Below are 20,463 nucleotides of genomic sequence, written 5' to 3' on the forward strand. Positions count from 1 at the left end.
AAAATATAAAAATAAAAGCAAATTCAAAATTATAATAAACACTACAATAACAAAATAAAATAATCCTAAAATAACACTGGTGCCAAGTTAATGTGTTTTATTAATCAAATATTATGAAATGTGTTTAAAATGTTTTTCGGCATTGTACAGTGATGAAATTGAATGTTATTTTCTCATTCAGCTGATCAGATAACATGAAATTATTTATGATTTTATTCTAGCACTAGTTTTTAACAGAAAGAAAAAACAAAATGGCAATTTTGTGGAAACTGTTTCGTGGAAGTGTTAAGCATAGATACATCATCTTTATTAAAAGTATTTTTTACTTTTTTATTCTTTACATATTTGGTAATATTTTTAGACAATATTTTAAAAACTTTAATAAGCACAATGACCATAAAAGTCAATTATTTAATTTCAGAAACAACATGTTGTCTTTGTAATATCACACCTATATATATTTATCATACAGTATAAATGTTTTTTGGTTTTTTTCGGACAGTGCAAGCTGTATTTTTTTTTATTCTCAGTGGCTCCCCCTTGTGTTGGCCGTCTTACCGTCTAGTACGGTGAAGTTGAGTTGGACGTAGATTCCCGCCTGTCTGTTGGCGTTCCCCGTGCTCACTCTCACAATGACCGAACTGCAGCGACTGACGTTCTCGGCTCCCGCCGGTGGCAAGATGGCCTCCAATCTGTTAGCGTCCAGCCCAGCCACGCTTCCATTATTAACAGCAACCGTTATCGCTTGGCTCTCGTCCAGATCCGAGATGGGAATCTGTGTGCCGTTCACCGTGCGGAACTCCATGGACGCCACCTCCGTAGACACGGTGTAATTGCTGACGTAATTGAACGGGAATGGATTTGGCTCCACTTGGAACAGCAGCTGCACGATGCCGTCCTCGCTGTTGGCTCCTTGCGCCAGCGCACCCCCTGCTGCCCGTTCCAGACTGGCGTTGAATGCTCGTGGGATGGAGAAACGCTGGCACTCGGGGGCGTCGCTCTCGCCATAGCAGAGCAGGCTCTGCGGGTCGGCGCGCTTGCCGGCGGCTGCAATCTCGGTTCCGCTGAGGATCAGGGGCTCCTCGTTGAGGACGCGGCCGAGCATGAGGATCCTCATGAGGACGGAGGACAGGGTGTAGGCTTTAGCGGCCACTCGCAGCGGGTGATGCTGCTGCTCCTCTAAGAGGAATGGAGGCTGCTGGGAGATGCTGCCGTGGTCCTCGTCCTCCGGCGGCGGAGAGGAGGCAGCCTGGCTCACCTGGTGGATCAGGTCACCTGATGGGGGAAATGAGTGGTGGTTTGATTTACTGAGAGGCTGAATATTGAAAACCAGCAGGATAAAAGGCTCAGTAGAAGCAGAAAAAGAAGAGAAGTGCTATAAGACTGTATAGAAGTGGAATTAATTTGGCTGCCAATTCATAAAAAAAAAAAAATTAAATAGAAAATTACATTAATTGCAATCAAAGACATGGCAGATAAGTAAATAACTGAACATATAATATAATATAATATTTTTGTTGAATATATACATGCATGTGTATGTATATAAATAATAAAATAAAACAAAATAAAAAGGCTTAGGGTTTCATTAATCTGTTCATTTGACAGCAGTTTGATTTGTAGATTTAGTTCAGATAAGCTTTATGAAAGAAATGAAAAAAGTGCAATGTGTAAACAAGTGAACAGCTTGTTCCCTCTGGGGTTGTTTGTTTGTGAGTGTGTGTTAGCATGACACAGCCATGAAATGGAAGATTCTGTTTGCTATTTCACTGCGAGCGTGCCTTACCCATGATATTGAGGATGTTGTCTGCTATCTCAGTGGGAGTGACTGTGCCCTGTTTAGTGTCTGTCTGCAGGATCTCTAACATCGACTCCAGTTTGTCCAGAGTGCTGTTCTGACACTCTTCACACACAAACTCTCGACTCACATCCTAAAAACACACACATACAAGAAAGACTGTGTTAACTTTTTTTCTCCTCAGCTCCTCTCATCAGTGACATTGAACTGGTTCAGGATACAGGCTGAGGGCATCACGTCTCACCGTGCACTGCGCGAGCGCCGCTGATGTCTGCTGGATGTCACTGACGGTGGTGAGGTCCAGTGACGTCAGCGCTCTGGTGATGTTTCCTCTGATGCTGACTCGATACTGACGCTCTGCCTTAGACACGCGCTCATGTCTGCGGGACACACCCTGCTCATACTGACACACACAGAAACACACATGAGATGATGAGCGGATGGAGAATGCCATGACAATAGATGGATAGAGAGACAGATAAACAGATAGAACAACAGACAGAAACAACAGACGGACAGAGACAGATAGATAGATAGATAGATAGATAGACAGACAGACAGACAGAAAGAAAGACAGATAGAGAGACAGACAGATAGACGGACAGACAGACAGACAGGCAGTTCATAGACAGACGGACGGACGGACTGACACAGACAGATAGACAGATGGACAGATGAACAGAGAGACAGACAGACAAACAGACAGACAGTTTATAGACAGACAGACGGACAGACAGACAGACAGACAGACAGACAGACAGATGGACAGACAGACAGACGAACAGACAGACAGATACATAGATAGATAGATAGATAGATAGACAGACAGACAGTTGATAGACAGACAGACGAACAGACAGACAGACAGACAGACAGACGGACAGACAGATAGACAGACAGACAGATGAACAGACAGACGAACAGACAGACAGAGATACAGATGAATGGATGGGTAAATGGAAGTTGACAGAACGCATGTAAGGGCGTCTCACCTCATTGAGGACAGTGATGAGGGCGAGCGAGAGCTCTCGTACTCTCTGGGAATCTCCCTGTCGGAGCAGCTCCCTCAGGGTGGAGTCGGTCAGATTGCTCAGCCAGTGAGGGAGAGAGCTGAAGCTGACAGGAACAGCCGGCAGCACCACCTCCATCGACCTGATGCACACAAATTACAAATGATTCACATTGCTGGTCAGGATAGAAAAGAGCACAAGAAGTCTTGTGCAAAACCGTGACTTACTTGTTGAGGGCCATGACTGATGCCCCCTGGTGATCCTCCACTATGACTGACGCAGACACTCTGTACTGAGTCGAGCTGAAGCCAGGCGGCAGGAAGGCCGAATGTTCTGGACTCGTGCCTTTATACACACAGAACTCATCGCAGTACAGCTTGTTGCAGCGCACCACCAGCAGACTATAGACCAGCTGAGACTCCGTCTCATCCAAATCAGCGTAACCTGAAAATGAGACGTGATTGTTCAACACCTAATTCTCAGAACCTTACATGAAGTCGTTGTTCTCCAGCCTCACCTGAGCACTTGAAGTGCACTCTCTCCAGCAGCGTGTGCACCTGAGGCCCATCCCCATCCGCCCACAAAGAACACGCCCCTCCGGCTGGCGGCAGGTTAGGGTGGAGCTCAATGTAGGCCACGCCTTCCCGGTCCATACTGTCATCAGTCACATGGAGGCTGAATATGTAGGAGTCTCCGTCCCGGAGGATGCCCTGTCTCAGGACCAGGTGCATGCTGTCGCTGCCCGTGGTGGTGGTGTTCAGATCCAGCACCAGCGTCTCGTTACGACGGGTCATCGCCGTCCATCGCTAACAGCAACAACAGACATGCCGGACATGTCAGTGGTATTTCCATGTCATTTACATATATTGACACACGTAAGTATTTTATTATAAAATTAACAGTTTACTTTTTATTATTAAAGTGAATTATTAGATTAAAATAATTTAAACGCATTCATTATATGAATTTAATATTTAACTTTATTAAGATTAAGAAACATTAATTGAATACATTTACATTATAAATTAAAATTAAATGTGTTATTTAAATGTATACAGATTAATATTTATATTTTTAATGAAGTATTAACACTATTTCAAATGCTTATAAAATAATTATTTTTTTCAGATTACTCAAATAAATCAACAATTCCAATGATTATTAATTTATCATATAATTTAATAAATAATTTAATATAAAATCAATAATGTATTTTAGTCATTATAATATTGCATACATTATATAATTGTTTACATTTTATAATTATTTAGAAAAAATTTAAGTAGACACAAAAATTGCCAATTAAATTCAAACTACATAATTAAATTTAGTTTTATTTAAAATTCTTTTTATTTTACTAATTAATATTCATGAGAAGTTTTCGTTTTATTGAAAGTGAATTATTAAATTTAATTAAAATCAAATGCAGTATATTCATTGAATACTTCATACACATTTACGTAATGCGTTAAATTTATACAAAATATTTATATTATTATTGGAGTAAAAGTGATCAATTATTATTTTAAATGCCTATATAGTTTTATGTAGCAACAAAAATTGTCATATTTAAAAGAATAAGAAATGTATATAATAATTTAAATTGATTTAAATTATTTTAGCTAAATTTTTTATGAATAGAATAATTAACTTAACAATATAAATATTTTTGAATACATTTACATCATTCATTAAAAATAAAATGCATTATATATATTTGTGTAATAACACTTTACTTCATTTAACTTAAATATTTTATTTCAAATTCCTTTGTAGCTTCAAGCAGGTTTTTCAGTAACCTTGCAGTGACCTCCATCAGCATCAATCCAGATCAGCACTCATTTCAGACCCTGAGTGTTTGAACCACTAGATAAGCGTCCCTGAAATTTACCATAATATTTACTGACTCCGGCTCATGTGAACCAGACCAAGGGGAAGGAGTGTTTGACCGCCTGGACACAAAGTAAATGTCTGTGCGTGTTTAACGAGGTCTGGCATGTCGTTAACGTCTAATGCGGTGGAACGCATCACATCATAATGATGACATCACCCTGTACGCCCACTCAGGTTTCCCCTCCCTCTGCTTCCCATAACCATAACATCACTCGAGTCTCAGTCTAAACATTATCAGAAAGCAGGATGGAAAAAAGCAGGAGGAATGCCCATGAAAAAGAGAAACGTTCTCGCTCCCATTTTAGAATGACATCATGCTGCTATCTCGCCATGTAAATCTCTCTTCAATAAATTATGACGGCATGTTTCCTCTAATAAATAAGGCACGAGTGACTCACAAAATCCAAATATGCCATTCCCAACATTCAGATTCTATGAGGATAATGTTATTCCTAGGGAAAACTGATATCATGCTTTCAATGCTTTCGGAAAGCTAAAAGACAACGGTTCAAATTACAGTTCGGTTTTTCTCACAGTTTCGGTACGGTTCGGTATGTGCTATGTTTAGGGAACTTTTCAGGTTATTTAGGTATCTAAAAGTACTTTTCAGATACAGAAAACTGAATAAAGTAATCAAATGTAAAATAATACTGCATATAAACTTTACTGTATAAATTCAATAACGATTAATCATTATTAAAGTTACAAAAGCTATTCAGTCTAGAGCAGTGAGTGATTTCCTTGTCTTTTGTTGTTTGATTAACATTAAAAACACAGACAGCAGGAATATTAGGCTGCTGTCACTTTAAGACATAATGCACGGATCCAATACACTGACACTGATACACATGCGTTTGCTAGGATACTCTCCAAGACGGGCATGTTGACATAATTTTTGTGTGAATTTGTCTGTTCAAGCGCAAGTCTTGAAAGAGAACTCAATATTTGCGCGCTGTCTGAGATGCGGCTTTCTGTGTGCGTGATCAATGATCGATGACGGCTGTGCATGTAAGCGTCATTCTCACCCCTCTGTGTGAGCTGTGACAGTTATTGCAGGTACCAGCCAAGTACACGTAAGAGCTCTGACTGATCTCGTAGCGAGACTGAGCTTTGCACGACACGCACTCCAGCGACACCATCGGGATGCGACCGCTCTGTACCCAAACCTGTGACCAGAAAAAGAGAGAGGAAAAAAAACCTTCAGTAAGTTAATTAAAGTTACGCAGTTTTCTGTTAACCATGGAAACTGACATGGCAATTATGAAGGAAACTGATTCATTTAAAACTTCTCTCGCTCTTTGAACTGATTCAATGTTAGCGCTGAGACCGATGGATCTCCCTGACCTGTTCTGACTGTTACACCGGAATAATGAATTCTGTTTGAAAGGAACTATTGAGGGGAAATAAAAGGATTGTACTGATTGAGTTTCTCATGACTCTACATCATTGTTCATATCATGGTTCCCAAAGCAATCAGACCTTTAAAGTTAAATCTCATGAGATAATCCTTTTAGCATATCATATCAGGCTTTCACACGTAGCTTAGAATTGTGAAGGTTAGAAGGTAAAAAGCAAGTTAATTATGTTTTGAATTATGTAAAGTACCTTCGTTTTACCTGTTTGGGTCAGTTAATTATAGCTAAATACAGAGTATGCTAAATAAGAATGAATATTTTGTAATGATAATAGCGACCAATTTCAATGCTGTAGAACAGAACAAAAAGGAGGGAATTCACTAACAATGAATAGCAGATGTTCATAACTTTGTTCATTTGCATGCGTTGCATTGTTTTTGTTCGCTATTGAAAGTATGCATATCATGTAACAGCACAAATACAACCACAAAAACGCAGTTTGCAAGGCATAATTCCACATCTTGCAGGCCGCTTTTGAGTAATGAGGTAGTGGAGGATGTGTTGCGGTCATGATCGCTAGACAATTTCTTTTAAATAAGATTCAGTTTACCGCCAGGTTTCCATGGGGTGGCAACAGCATGACGTTAATTGTGGCATTCAAAATGCCCAGAGTTTGTGAATAATTTGTGTTCTATAATGAGCCAAATTTACATAGAAAAGAGGCGTGTTTGCACTGAAAAGAATGACAATGACTTCATTTAAATGTTGCTGCTCTATTCAGTGCATCCTTAAACTAGACTGCGGGCAGCAACTGAAAAAAATGCAGTTTTTTTGTGCACAAAAAGTCCAACATTTTATTTGAAAAGAAAGTGAGATGAAATATAAGGAATTAGTCAATTGTAATCTCACCGTTTGGGTCGTGGACTCTGGGGTCATGCCTTCTTTGCTGACGGTCAGGCGGAAGGTATACTCAACATCCACCTCCAGTTCGGACCCAGAGAATCCCAGAACAGGGTCACTCGGACCCAATCCGAAATGCAAAGTGGAGCAGTGAGCTGGACCCTGTGTGGTGGAGCGAAGAGACACTTTACAATCACTGCATTTAGTTATAAATTGGCTCATTTATTTGCCTCAGGATATACAAGAAAACAGCATAACCATCAAACAGACATCTGCTCAACAAAAATGCAAATTTTATCATTTAAAACCTAAAAAAAATTTGTTTTGTGACATGTTTTGCTTCAAAAGTGTGCATGCGTTTCCTTTAAAATAAATGCCAGTAGTTTTTATATTTTATTATTTAATGAAATTACATTCATACATTTTTAATGTGGCTTAAGTGCTATTTATGAGGCCACCATGGCTTGAAATATTCCATTATACCTAATATAATATTCCTTTGAATTTCTGTCAGTGATAAAATGTTTTAATAAAAAGCAGGAATCTCTGCTCCCCTCAGGCAGTGATTCTGATAGGCTGGGAGATCTTGGAGGAATGTGGAGATTATCCACTGCTAGTTATGTAACTGATCTAAAGCATACACCACCCAAACATCCACTTTTCGTCTTTCCGAGTTGCTGTGCACGTATTCAAGCCTCTGATACTAAACGTCCCTCACATACTCAAACACTTTTTTTTTCTTTCAAATTTACACATACAAATCTGTTAGGAGCTTTTAAGCTCTTTTTTAAATGGCAATTACTTAAACTATCTTCAACCCTCTCTCACCCAAAGTTTATTTCACCTTCTCATCTTCAAATCATCCACTTCCAGGAAAAAAAACCCCTCTCAAATCGGATTATTCACTTCACTTGAGAACTGAATAAACAGTCATCCACACTTTAAGCTCCTTCACATACTGGAATTATCTAAAAGTATTTGAGATACTTCAGCCACCACATTTGTTCTTTAATCCATTGCTACAGTATTTTACAACCTAGATTAAGGATGTCCAACCTTGCTCCTGGATGGTCAATTTAGAGTCAAGTTTGATTAAACACACATCAACTAGCAAATCAAGTTCTTCAGAACTTCTAGGCAGGTGTGTTGGGGCTAAACTTTGCAGAAAGGTGTCCCCCCCCAGGAGCAGGATTGGACACCCCTAGCCTAGATCAATTTATGTCCTTCACTGTCAATGAGCAAGAGGAACAGAAAGTTTAAGTAATTGAAAAGCATTTATCAGTCTTGATTACCTTTGAGGTGCTCACACATTCCCAGTGGTAGTTGAGCAGGGACTGGTTCTCTGGATCCAGATTGGGGTCGTAGGATTGCACTGCACTCAAGTGTAAATCCTGAGTTTTAGACCACACACGGTACGTGCCACCCTCAATGATGGGCACCAACTTTTTGGACATCACAGAAAGTTGTAGACAAGCTGCCTTCCGTAGAGGCACCCCCTCATAGGATAGAGAAAAAACTAGAGTGTAGTTCCCAGCGGAAATCGACATCTTGGGCACTAAAAGCTGGAGTCTGCGGACGTTGACTTCTGCGGGGAGACGGACCTTAGATGGTGGCGGACCTTTCTTGTCATCATCCTGACAGCGAGGGGAGGTGAGGATCTCCCAGAGGTACTCTACTCCATAGAGGGCACAGCCTTTTAAGTTCACACTGGCCTCTACCAAGGTTGGCTGGTACCGCCAGATAGCGAGTCGTGGAGCTTGAATGATCTGGACTTCTGGTTCGTCGCACTTTAAGACAGAGATGTTGACCTCAATCTCTGCTGTAACCCAGCTCACGAGGTTAGAGATGTTAACTCGCACCACATAGTGACCAGGTAGGAAGTAGATATGGCTAAGGGAAGGTGTAGTAGTGACAGTGGCTGAAGTACTGTCCCCAAAGTTCCACTGATATGTTGCTGGAGTGGAAACAGGAGTGATACCCACATGGAAGCTGACCGTCTTGTTTACAAAGGTGTCGCTTGGTTGAGCATCCAAGGAGGCTGACCTGATACTGTTCTGAACTCGTATAACCTTGGTCACATTTAGACCGTTCAGGGAATTGAATGCTCTCAGGAATATGGTCAGATTGCCTGGCTGATCTGGTGCATATGTCACAGACTTGCCAACCCGGGAAATCTTGTGACCATGATGAAGGTCAAAGGTCCACAGGATGGTCAGTGGCTCACGTGTTGGCGTACTTGCTACATAAGACCTAGGTACTCCGACAGGTATAGCGGCATCACAGCAGTCCAGTATGGTCAACTTGGTCACAGGCTCCATCACCTCAATGTGCAGAGTCTTGCGTTCTGAACTCACCTGGTTGTGGGCAGTAAGGTTGACATAGTACTTGGCCACACTGGTGAACTGGTGGATGTACGTTTGATTGTTCAGAACAACAGTTGCATCACCACTAATGCTCAGGATGAAATTAACAGAAGTTCCAGATGAGACCGAGATGGTAAACTCAACATTTTCACCAACCGCAGCAATTTGTTTGCTGGCCTTGAGCTCCAGACCCTGGATACGGTCTTGCACTGTAAAGTCACGTGAGTACAGTTCTCCGCTGATGTCATTAGTGGCGTTCAAAGCGACGGTGAAGATTCCTGGTTTGGGGAAGATGTAGGAGGTGGCACGCTGGTTTGATTTTGTGCTGTCTGGCAATAGCCACTTCCATGAAATATTGGATCCCATCTGTGTTTCTCCACACAGAGAAACATTGTCCCCTGAGGCTACAAAGTTCTCTGTAACATTCGTGGCAATGAAACTCAATCCAGAGATCGGTTCTTGAATGCTGATCCACTCTGAGACCATTTTAGAGCTGACCTTGTTGGAAACCTCCACTTCAACCAGTCTCAAACCTGCTTTTCTGAAACTGTGCATGATGGAGGACATGTCAGAGGTTAACAGGTCACCATCTGCCCACCATTTGTAATGGAGATCTGTCCCAAAACTTACAGATACCTTCATATTTGTCATGGCGTTTACTGCAGCAGGGTTTGGTGAAAACTCAAGGACCAAATTCTTCACAGGATCCAGAAACTCAATAGTTTTGTTCACAGCCAGCTGGCCAAGCAAATTGGTTGCCTTGAGAAGCACCTCACATGGACCCGGGGTGGAAAAATTGAGGTGTATACTCTTGCCTGTGACGTTGTGGTCATGGTTCTCATGTTCCCTCAAAAGGTTCCAGCTGAAGGTCATGTTAGTGCCCTCTTTTAATGAGGCTTGTAAGTGAAGGACACGATTGGTTGCAAAACAGCATCCTTCAATAAGTTCATCCGCCACTATCTGCAAGCCCTCCAACTCACGCTGCACAAAGATGTAAATGCTGGACTGAGCAGTGCCGATGTCATTCTCTGCAGTAACAATAACATTAAAAGTCCCAACGGAGCGAAACGTGTAGAACATTGTGTGAGTGCCTTGGATAGATGTGCACCGGTCACAAAGAATCCAAGAGTACCGTACGTCATCTCCTTGGTCGAGGTGTGCCTCAAAGTGGACAGAAGCATTCAAAGGGACATTGACAAAGCTGGCATTTACCGACAGTCCTGTGATTGGTGCCAAGACCACAACGGAAATGTTATTTTTGGTCTCACTCACTTCATTTTTGCCTGTAACACTGATGTTGAACCTGCCTGAAGAATTGTAAGCATGTGATACATTTGTCCCATTAAATCGAGTCCCATCTCCAAAGTCCCAGATGTAGACAGCATTCGCAGAGGCTGAGGATGCTTTGAAAGCATAGTTTTGGTGTAAAGAAAGATTGTTCCCTTTCTCTCCACTATGAGTGATCAGCAAAAACCCAACGGATTGTTGTACCTCAACTGAAACTGAGTCATTGATACAGGAGATGTTGTTGAGCACAGTAACTGTAACCAGATATTCCCCAGGACTCTTGAAAGTAAAAGCCATCTCTTTACCACCCCGAACAGGACCTCTCGTGTCAAGTACCCCAAAATCCCACAGGTACGTGTAGTTAAATTCTGGCAAGGCAGCTACTGTAAATCTACTCTCCTCGCCGAGCTTGACATGTGTTCTCAGAGGGGAAACAGACACTTTTGTAACTTTAGGTTGGACGCAGATCCTTGTGTAAAAATTGGCCTTGTTGGCTTCGCTTGACATAAGTAACGAGAGATGGTACTCTCCACTCTTAACGTACGAGTGTGTTATCAGTGTCGTTCCATACTGAGTCTCGTTGGGGCTTCCGTCTCCAAAACTCCACACGTATTCATGTCCTGAAACGTTCCCTGACACAAACGCATGGAAGCGGACCTCTTTGCTTTCCTCAATGCACCCGGAAGGTTCTAGCGATAACACTTGTAGCACAAACACCTCAACAGCTAAGGTTACCGACTGAGTGCTCACGGCATTCATTGCGGTGACATTAACAGTGTAGTTTCCATCTTTCCTGTAGGTATATTCAACTTGTGCTTCCACACCCGTGTGCACCGTTCCATCACCCATGTCAAAGCTCCATGTTACGTTGTTGCCTGCTTCTAGACTTGCTCTGACAACGGTAGGTGTGTTGCGTTCAGTGGGAGCAGATGACACCACCTCCAAGCCCTTAATGTCCTCATAGACGATAACTTCTGCACAGGTGCCTGTCCAGCTAATGGTGTTGTTCACATTCACGCAGATGTTGTAGACACCGCTGTGAGCGTACGCATGAGGAACCCTGCGTTCACGTCCCTGCTGTACACTTGAATTGTCACCAAAGTTCCAGGTGTAGATGATGCCGTAGGGAGACGGTAAGGGGTGGGCCTCAAAGTCAGCTGGTTTTCTGGCACGTAGAAGTGGTGGGTCAATTTCGATTTGCACACTTGTCAGAATGCTGAAGACGTATACGTCGACCTTGCATGTCTTGTTCTCATAGCGGTTGGAGGCAGAGAGCATTAGGGTGTACTCCCCTGCAAAAAATATGAGAAGAAAAAGATCAATATGGATATAAAATAAAATCCGTATGAATGTAAAATAGGTTACACTTTATTTTACAGTGCTGTAATTACTCAAATAAGTACTCAAATTAACTACATGCACTCACTATAGAGTTACAGTTAGGGTTTGGTTTAGGGTTAGTTACTTGTAATTATGCATAATTTACTGTTATTACTATAGTAAGTACATGTAGTAACGTGTAACTACGGCACTGTAAAATAAAGTTTTACCAAGATTTGGAGTCTTTTTTTTTTACCTGGCTGTGCATAAATGTATTCCACATCATCACGAATCACCACCTGGTTATTAGAGGAGTTATCGTAAGGGGGCTTAAACTGATGTGTGCGGTTTCCTCCATCTCCAAACCACCACCTGTGACCCATAAAACCATCAAAACATCACATCACAAACAGACTGCATGCCTGATTACATGCATCATTTTCACTTAAATCAGTTTCTCACAATGTAAAGTGTTTTAGTCTTTGGGAATGTTACACTGTCAACCTACCAAATCTTAAAGTCAACATGAAACCGGAAACCCACTTTACTTATGTAATGTGACAAGCTTTTCAATAAGAAAAAAAAAAAAAAACAGTACTTGATTTTATCAATAGGGAATTGACTGGACAGTGTTTGGGGAGGAGTTGAAAAAAAGTTACAGGTTGTTTTTTCGAATAATGACACACTGTGCACAATAAGACCAGGAACATGTATTAAGAAAGTCAACTCGGGTTTTATGTTGGCTTTAAAGAAAGTTATTGCAGTATAAAAAGGGGACTAAAGGATGGGGGAAAAGACAACTTTTAATCTCTTCTGGTGCCTCGGGAATGTGTAAGAGCAAGGTGGCAGGTCTGTTTTGAAGATATTTTTAGCTGCAGAGAATAAAAGCACTGTCTTGCAAATCTGGATGTCTGACTCATCGCTGCGGGAGGGAGAGGTGGAGCTGCTGTTGAATCATCAGCTTAGCTCCCAGCTATACACCTTCATCTCTCACTCCATCTTATCCCCACCTTCTCTATGGAAGTGGAACCCAAAGGAGAATCAGGTATCACGACTGACTGAACAAGCGGCGGGCTGAACTCTAGAGATACTGAGCAGGGAAGATAAAAGAGACGGGAAGAAATCGCCCTACAGTACTTGTCTGAAAGACTTTTTTTTTTTTTGACAATAAATAGAGAAATCCATGAAATAAATAAATAAAGCAGACATCTGCAGTGGCGCGCAGCAGGCTTCTGGGGGATGGAATGGAAAGTTTGGGAATCTTTCTATGCTCGGTGTTAAAGGGAAAATTCTTGTCAGCATTTTGCGCTAACCACAGACTGTAAATCTAGAGAAAAGTGCCATTAAAGGGGAGCAGGCTGGGAGTGTGCGAGGCGGTGGAAGCCGTGGAGAAGATTAAAAAAAAAAAAAAAAAAAGAGTGTGTGCAGACTGAGTACATTAAACAGTCATGAGATGTGAATATAGAAAGCTGTCTAAGAAGAGAGTTTTCAAAGAGAGCATTCACAACCCATTGTACTTCCATTATGTGACATATTTCAAAGAGAAACATGAAATTCAATAAGAAAGCACTTGATTTTATCCATCAGGAATTGATTAGATCTCAACTGGGTATTTCATCACAAAGTATCCCAATGCTAGGACTTCTTTATCCAAGAATTATTTGCTATTATTTATGTATTCTTAATGACAGGCAATAATTTACTGTAATAGAGCATACCAGAAGGTGACGTTCACCGCCATGTCTATCTTCACAGATGCAGAGAGGTTCAGGGACAAACCCTGCTGCACGATTTTGGGGACTCCATGGACGGTTGGGCCAGTCATCGGGTTCATGTGGTCCACTGTCACGTTGAAGTGTTCTGTCAGCATGCTAACCTGGTTCATAGCCGTTACCTAGGAGATGAGAGATGGGTCAGTTGTTGAGCTGATGGAATCAGTGTGACCTTTATATAAACGGCACTGAGTTAAATGAGAACCAGTCACCGTGAGTTTGTAAACTGCTGCATTCTGGTATATGATATTTAAATTGCTGTTGTAGTATGTGAAGTACGGTTTATCATCCACTGTCCATCTGAACGACGGGTCTGTACCTCCCTCCACAGATGCCACATAGCTCTGAAATACAAGACGAGTAGAAGAGGTAAGCGAATAAGATGACTATTAAAGAGAAAGGTCAGGGCCATAACAAAAGCGACATGGTGGATATAGAACAGCATTAAACCTTCAGACCAGCTTCTGTCTCACAGACAACTTTTATGGACAAACATAAAATTTAAGCAATAAATACTCTATTCTTGGACAGGAGGTTTTTAAAATATTAACAACAACACACAATCCAAGGACAACAGATGTTTACAAGGTAAAGTCATGCTGAAAAATGTTTTAAACTAGCCTACGGTTGTTATCTGGTCTCCTTTGATGGTTTTAGATGGGTTTTGGGCACTTGCCAGGTTGGGAAACTAGTTTAAACCAGAAAATAACAGTAGATGTTTAGAAGGTAAAGTCATGCTGAAAAATGTTTTAAACTAGCCTACGGTTGTTAGCTGGTCTCCTTTGATGATTTTTGATGGGTTTTGGGCACTTGTCAGGGTGGGAAACTAGTTTAAACCAGAAAAAAAAATTAACAGTAGATGTTTAAAAGGTAAAGTCATGCTGACAAAATGGCTTAAACCAGCTTAAGGTTGTTATCTGGTCTCTTTTGAAGGTTTTAGATGGGTTTTGGGCACTTGCCAGGGTGGGAAACCAGTTTAAACCAGAAAAATAAATAAATAAATGTTTAGAAGGTAAAGTTATGCTAAAAAAATGTTTTAAACTAGCCTAAGGTGGTTATCTGGTCTCCTTTGATGGTTTTAGACGGGTTTTGGTGCTGGGAAACCAGTTTAAACCAGCCTAAAACCAACAAACCACCTGGTTTAAGTGGGTTTTCTCAGAAGAGAGTCACTTACCACTATGGACTCCATGAGAACTCTGTGACCAGGATGCGGTTGGACAACCAGGCCCCAGAGTGGCTCTTGCACCCTCGCCTGAATTTGCAGCGATGCTTCGGTAACTTCGCTCTTGACATGAAGCATTACGTTGGTCTGTCCCGGTGTGGACCCAAGCTGGAGGTCGACCCATGCGTACATGGTGTCATTGTACGGGCCAGGCCTTCTGCATTCGGCCACTTTCGCCACCAGGTTCTGGGGACACGTGCTGTGAAAAGGTACGGTCACATTGCTGCCCTGCTGCTCAATCAGAGCGATGTGCTGCGAGCGGACCATGACGAGAATCCACGTCTGATTGGGTAGGAAGTACACCGTCCCGCTGTGATTGGTCGGATGGATCACGGTGGGCGCCAGCGGTGGGACAACATGAATCAGACAGGAAGCAGTGACGGGAAAGTCCTTATCATTGGACGTCACTTCCAAACTGTAGTCGCCAGACTGAGGGAGCCCAGAACGGAGGAAGGGACCCTGCAGCGAGGTGTTGTTCTGCCCCACGTACAGCACCCTAATCTGACAAACCACGCCCTCCTCCCAGCCTCCGTCAGCTTCCGCTTGCAGCGTCTCATTTGCATCCCACCAATCAGAGCGGTTCTGGATGAGCACGCTCTGTTTCCATGGTGAGGAGGGGTCGGAGGAGCACTGGAGGAGCCCAGACGGCCCAGCGTCATGCTGCAGGGCGATGAAGTCGCGAGGGGAAACCAGCAGGTCCTCTATCTCCTCCTTGACCTGAGTGAGAGCAGGGCAGAAAGTGAGAGGGGATGAAATCTGTCCAATTGTATCAAGATATGCAGCTTCTGCTCCAAATGTATCAATTTTGTTTTTACTGAGGGTCATTTTCAGAGATCGCTGTGAACTGACCCCAGAGTACGTGAGGACACTCTGAGCCGTCCCACATTTACCCTTCAAACGTGTCGTTCAGGTCGAATGCACTGAAGGAGGGTGAAGTAGACGACCTCATGCCCACACACACACACTCAACCTCTCATTAAGAGCTGTAATAAATGGCTGCTCAAGTGTGCTAGACTTGTGCTCTATGTTCTAGATGCAGATATAAGAACATGTCTATATTTCACATTAAAAATCAAAAGGAACAAAAAAACAAAAAAATCATATCTTATATTAAAAAAATATATATATTATATTATAAAAAGAAATCAAAGCCTATTTTTATAACCATTTTAGATGATTTTTTTCATTTTTCTATGTCATTTGTTTCAACTGATTTTCAAAGATTTCCGCAATTTGATCATTAATACAAATGTTCTATACATTTATACAAAAGGGTTTTTAGATTAAAATCAGCATATATTGAACACAGCACAACAAACACTATATACTACTGTTCAAAAGTTTGGGGTCGGGGTCTTATGTTTATTGAGGCTGCATTTATTTGATCAAAAATATTTGAAGATAAATTGAAAATAACTATTTTCTTTTTAAATATATATTTTAAAATGTAATTTATTTCTGTGATGAATTACTTACTCCAGTCTTCAGGGTCACATGATCCTTCAGAAATCATTCAATATGCTGATTTGCTGCTCAAGAAACATTTCTGATTATTATCAATGTTGACAACAGCTGAGCTGCTTCATATTTTTTGTGGAAACGGTGATGCAAGAAATTCTTTGAATTCAAGATTCTTTGATTAATAGAAAGTAAAAAACAGCATTTATTTGAAATAGAAATCTTGTGTAAAATTATAAATATCTAGTTCAGTCATGAAACTCTAGATGGCACAGGCTGACGGTCCTTTACATACATCATTATCACATGGCACATGCTGACTGGCCTCTGCTGATCCTGCAGCCAATGAGATTGCTTGTTCAACATTTGAATAGTCTGGTTCAGTGTTTGCTAGTCCTACAGCGTGCTATTAGAGTTTCTCTGAACCCCTCCACCTCCCCAGCTCCACTTGCCTAGATCTGCTACGGGATTCGTGTATGTCTATTTATGCAGCAGCTGCAACGGAGTCTGCCAAGACCAAATACATTAACATTATAGTTATATCTGCATATCTATAGTTATATAACATTATAGTTATTATAGTTTTTTTAACATTAATGTAATAATTACAAATTTTGCATTACAATAATGTGAATTTTGGAGAAAAATTGGTTTAATTGTCAAAAATAAGGCTGCAATTAAAAAAATCTTGAAAAAAATAGGCTTTATTATCTTTACACAAAATAAAATGTGTTTTGTATATTTTAGGTAACACTTCAATAAGATCTCATTTGTTAAAGGAGTCCTTGATTATGATTTCACTTTTTTAACTTTAGTTAGTGTGTAATGTTGCTGTTTGAGCATAAACAACATCTGCAAAGTTACGACGCTCAAAGTTCAATGCAAAGGGAGATATTTACCTTTACAGAATTCACTGTTTAAGGACTGCAACAAATGACTGGTTGGGACTACAACGAACTTTTTCCCGGGTTGGTGACATCACAAACCCCAAAATTTACATAAACCCTGCCCCCGAGAACACGCAACAAAGGGGGTGAGGCCATGTTGGGCTGCTTTAGAGAAGAGAAAGAGTTGTTGTAGTAGAGTGTTGTTGTCATGCCGTCATTTTACGCCGGACTGCTTCACAAACGACGGTCAATTCAACGCTGGATTGGCACAAAAGATTAACATGACGGCTCATGCTAGTTGATGAGTTGAATCAACTCCACAGCAAATACATAAATTTATCCACTAACTGTTCAGAAACGTCCAGATTCATTCTAAAAGTTGTAACTTCTTCCTGAGTCTCTCCATCAGTGTCGACTCCGGTTTGAACAATGTAAGGCTGAACACCGTTACTGACAATCCTCATTTTGGCTGCGTGAGATTCTCCAGCTTTGTTGTTGTCGAGCAACCGAAGCATGAGCTGTTAAAGCTCCGCCCTTTTCTGGAAAGGGGGCCGGGAGCAGAAGCTCATTTGCATTTAAAGGGACACACACAAAAACGGCGTGTTTTTACTCACACCCAAATAGGGCAAATTTGACAAGCTATAATAAATGATCTGTGGGGTATTTTGAGCTGAAACTTCACAGACACATTCTGGGGACACCAGAGACTTATATTACACCTTTAACATTAGTTAATGTATTAATTACCATGTATTGTTCATGTTAACTAAATTAGTTACCTAATAAAACCTTATTGTAAAGTGTTAACTTTTTTTATTTTGAGATACTATTTCAGGTTCTGGAGAGATTTCTTGAGTACAAATTTTGATTTTTTTCATTCTTTAGAAGCAGAAGTTAAGATTTTAGATGCAGTTCAGTCAGATTTTCATTCGGTCAAACTCACCAGGACGTTAGAGGGGGGTCCGGCCGGCAGGGTGAACAGCACCTCCCCAACGAGGCTGTAATCGGGGTACTGTGTGCCCGCAGGCAGAGGATTGACACCAGAACAGTTAACACAAGCCCCAGGATGGCACGGGCTGGACAGTGGCAGACACTGCTCAGTGTACGGGCAGTACTGGTTTCCTGTGGGGCACGATGTAGACTCTGGTGGGACAGATGTGTCATTGATCCACTCATCCAGGCACACAGTGATGGGAGCGCAGAGGTCACCACAACCTGGAACAGAAGTCCATACAAATCAGTTTATCTTAAAAAAACAAAAACAAACATGCACATATACAGAGCAATATTTGCTATATTAAAAGGTTTACTTGGCTATATATATATATATATATATATATGCATTGTATGCATATAATAATAAATTAAAATTATAAATAATAAATTAAATTATATAAATATAGATGCATAATAAATGTATGTGTATTTGAATATGCGTACACAATACTTTTCTTATAATCTTAAATCAACAATGTCCAGCAATGACAAAGGTCCAGTAATACGTTTAATTAAAACTGTTGATCAAATATATAATGCAAATATATTGTTCTAAAATGTTTCTTTTTTTTGTCATTTCCAAAGCATATGCATTAACTTTGCACAGAACCATGGACACTTTATAATATACACAAATGATTATTATTCAACTGAAGTTATTTTTGCACTAACAAGAAATCTCTAAAACCTTTAATATTTTATTAAATATATAATATATTATTATTATTATTATTATTATTATTTTCTATAAAAATATTAATAGAAAATATATTAAAAACACACACATATATATATATATATATATATATATATATATATATATATATATATATATATAATATTTACATTGCAAATATTTTCTTAGATTGGTTTTCTTTACAGATAATTACTCCATAATGCTGCATTTAAACCTTCATACATTTTAGATATAAATAAATTGGTAATACAACTTTTTTGCTGAGTAAGCAAACCCACTGTGAATCTGTAAATATAAAAATATGGTTAATGAATCTTATATTTCATTGTTAAATTATTAAAACCTAAAAACACATCTTCAGTGAACTGATCACGCACATAAGCAGCCTGATCAAGAGCAGATCAAGGGTTGAACGTTCAGCATGTCGATATGTGTCTGGAGGCGGTTTATTAGTTTGCTCGGTTTGCAAACTCATTCGACACAAAGAAATGAGCTTGACTGAAGGTAGAAGACGAACTCCGGTCCGCTGAGAACAATCTCCACATCTGATTTCATTTAAAAGTAAAATTATGAACTACTCTTGTCTACTAATAGCTTGCAGAGCTGCTTATGCATGTATTTGTTTGCTCGTTTGTTTGTTTATTTCAGTGCTCTGTCTGCCAGTCTGTTCTCACGTGGCAAATGGCCAAGTCATCAAACAAGCCTGTTACCATGACAATGGGCATCCGAAGATAACGCCAATGTACCGAGGGGAACGTTGTGCATAAATAGTCAGGACTCCTAAAGGAAAGTCATATGATAGATTTTGTTCTTTTTCTCACACACAGCTAAGTCTATTTAGGAGTTGTGAATATTTAAACACAATGTTTCGTTTGACACAAGTTATGATGTAAATGATAACGGTAAAACTTTACAATAAGATTCCATTTGTTACTAATACATTATTAGATAGCAAATATCAACAGATTTAAAAAGTTGTTTCTGTTAATATTATTTAATGGACCTGAGCTAACATGAACTAACAATGAACAGTTGTATTTTATTAGCTAACCTGAAATCGCTGAATAAGAAAAGACTGGTCAAACTACATGATATAGACACAAAGACATTTAAATGCAACTATGGATGGATGGAACAATGGTTGGATGAATGGATGGTTGGATGGATGGATGGTTGGATGGATGGATGGATGGATGGATGGATGGATGATAGAACAATGGATGGTTGGATGGATGGATGGATGGATGAAGAGAGCAATGGATGGATGGATGGATGAAGGATGGATGGATGGATGGATGGATGGATAACTAGATGGATGATGGATGGATGGATGAATGGAACGATGGTTGGATGGAACGATGGATGGATGGATGGATGGATAAATAGAGCGATGGATGGATAGATGGAACAATGGATGGATGATGATAGAACAATGGATGGATAGAACGATGGATGGATGGAATGATGGATGGATGGATAGAAGGATGGATGAATAGAACGATGGT

General features: G+C 40.5%; 1 protein-coding gene across 3 annotated transcripts in view; it reads right to left on the bottom strand.

The window, feature by feature from the left end:
• The window catches only part of pkd1a (polycystic kidney disease 1a), an 84,785-nt gene that overhangs the window by 25,173 nt on the left and 39,149 nt on the right, over positions 1-20,463 (bottom strand). For all 3 annotated transcript variants that reach the window (XM_051909569.1, XM_051909560.1, XM_051909579.1), the window contains 14 exons: positions 18,209-18,480; positions 14,873-15,637; positions 13,911-14,042; positions 13,645-13,820; positions 12,183-12,298; positions 8,249-11,898; positions 6,966-7,118; positions 5,727-5,867; positions 3,326-3,614; positions 3,036-3,252; positions 2,791-2,950; positions 2,043-2,201; positions 1,787-1,931; positions 559-1,275 (listed from right to left, as the gene is read on the bottom strand). In XM_051909569.1, the coding sequence (XP_051765529.1) occupies positions 559-1,275; positions 1,787-1,931; positions 2,043-2,201; positions 2,791-2,950; positions 3,036-3,252; positions 3,326-3,614; positions 5,727-5,867; positions 6,966-7,118; positions 8,249-11,898; positions 12,183-12,298; positions 13,645-13,820; positions 13,911-14,042; positions 14,873-15,637; positions 18,209-18,480 (7,092 nt within the window). The remainder of the gene's footprint in view (positions 1-558; positions 1,276-1,786; positions 1,932-2,042; positions 2,202-2,790; positions 2,951-3,035; positions 3,253-3,325; positions 3,615-5,726; positions 5,868-6,965; positions 7,119-8,248; positions 11,899-12,182; positions 12,299-13,644; positions 13,821-13,910; positions 14,043-14,872; positions 15,638-18,208; positions 18,481-20,463) is intronic.

The sequence above is a fragment of the Ctenopharyngodon idella genome, chromosome 1, assembly GCF_019924925.1.
Source record: "Ctenopharyngodon idella isolate HZGC_01 chromosome 1, HZGC01, whole genome shotgun sequence".
Taxonomy (NCBI): Eukaryota; Metazoa; Chordata; class Actinopteri; order Cypriniformes; family Xenocyprididae; genus Ctenopharyngodon; species Ctenopharyngodon idella.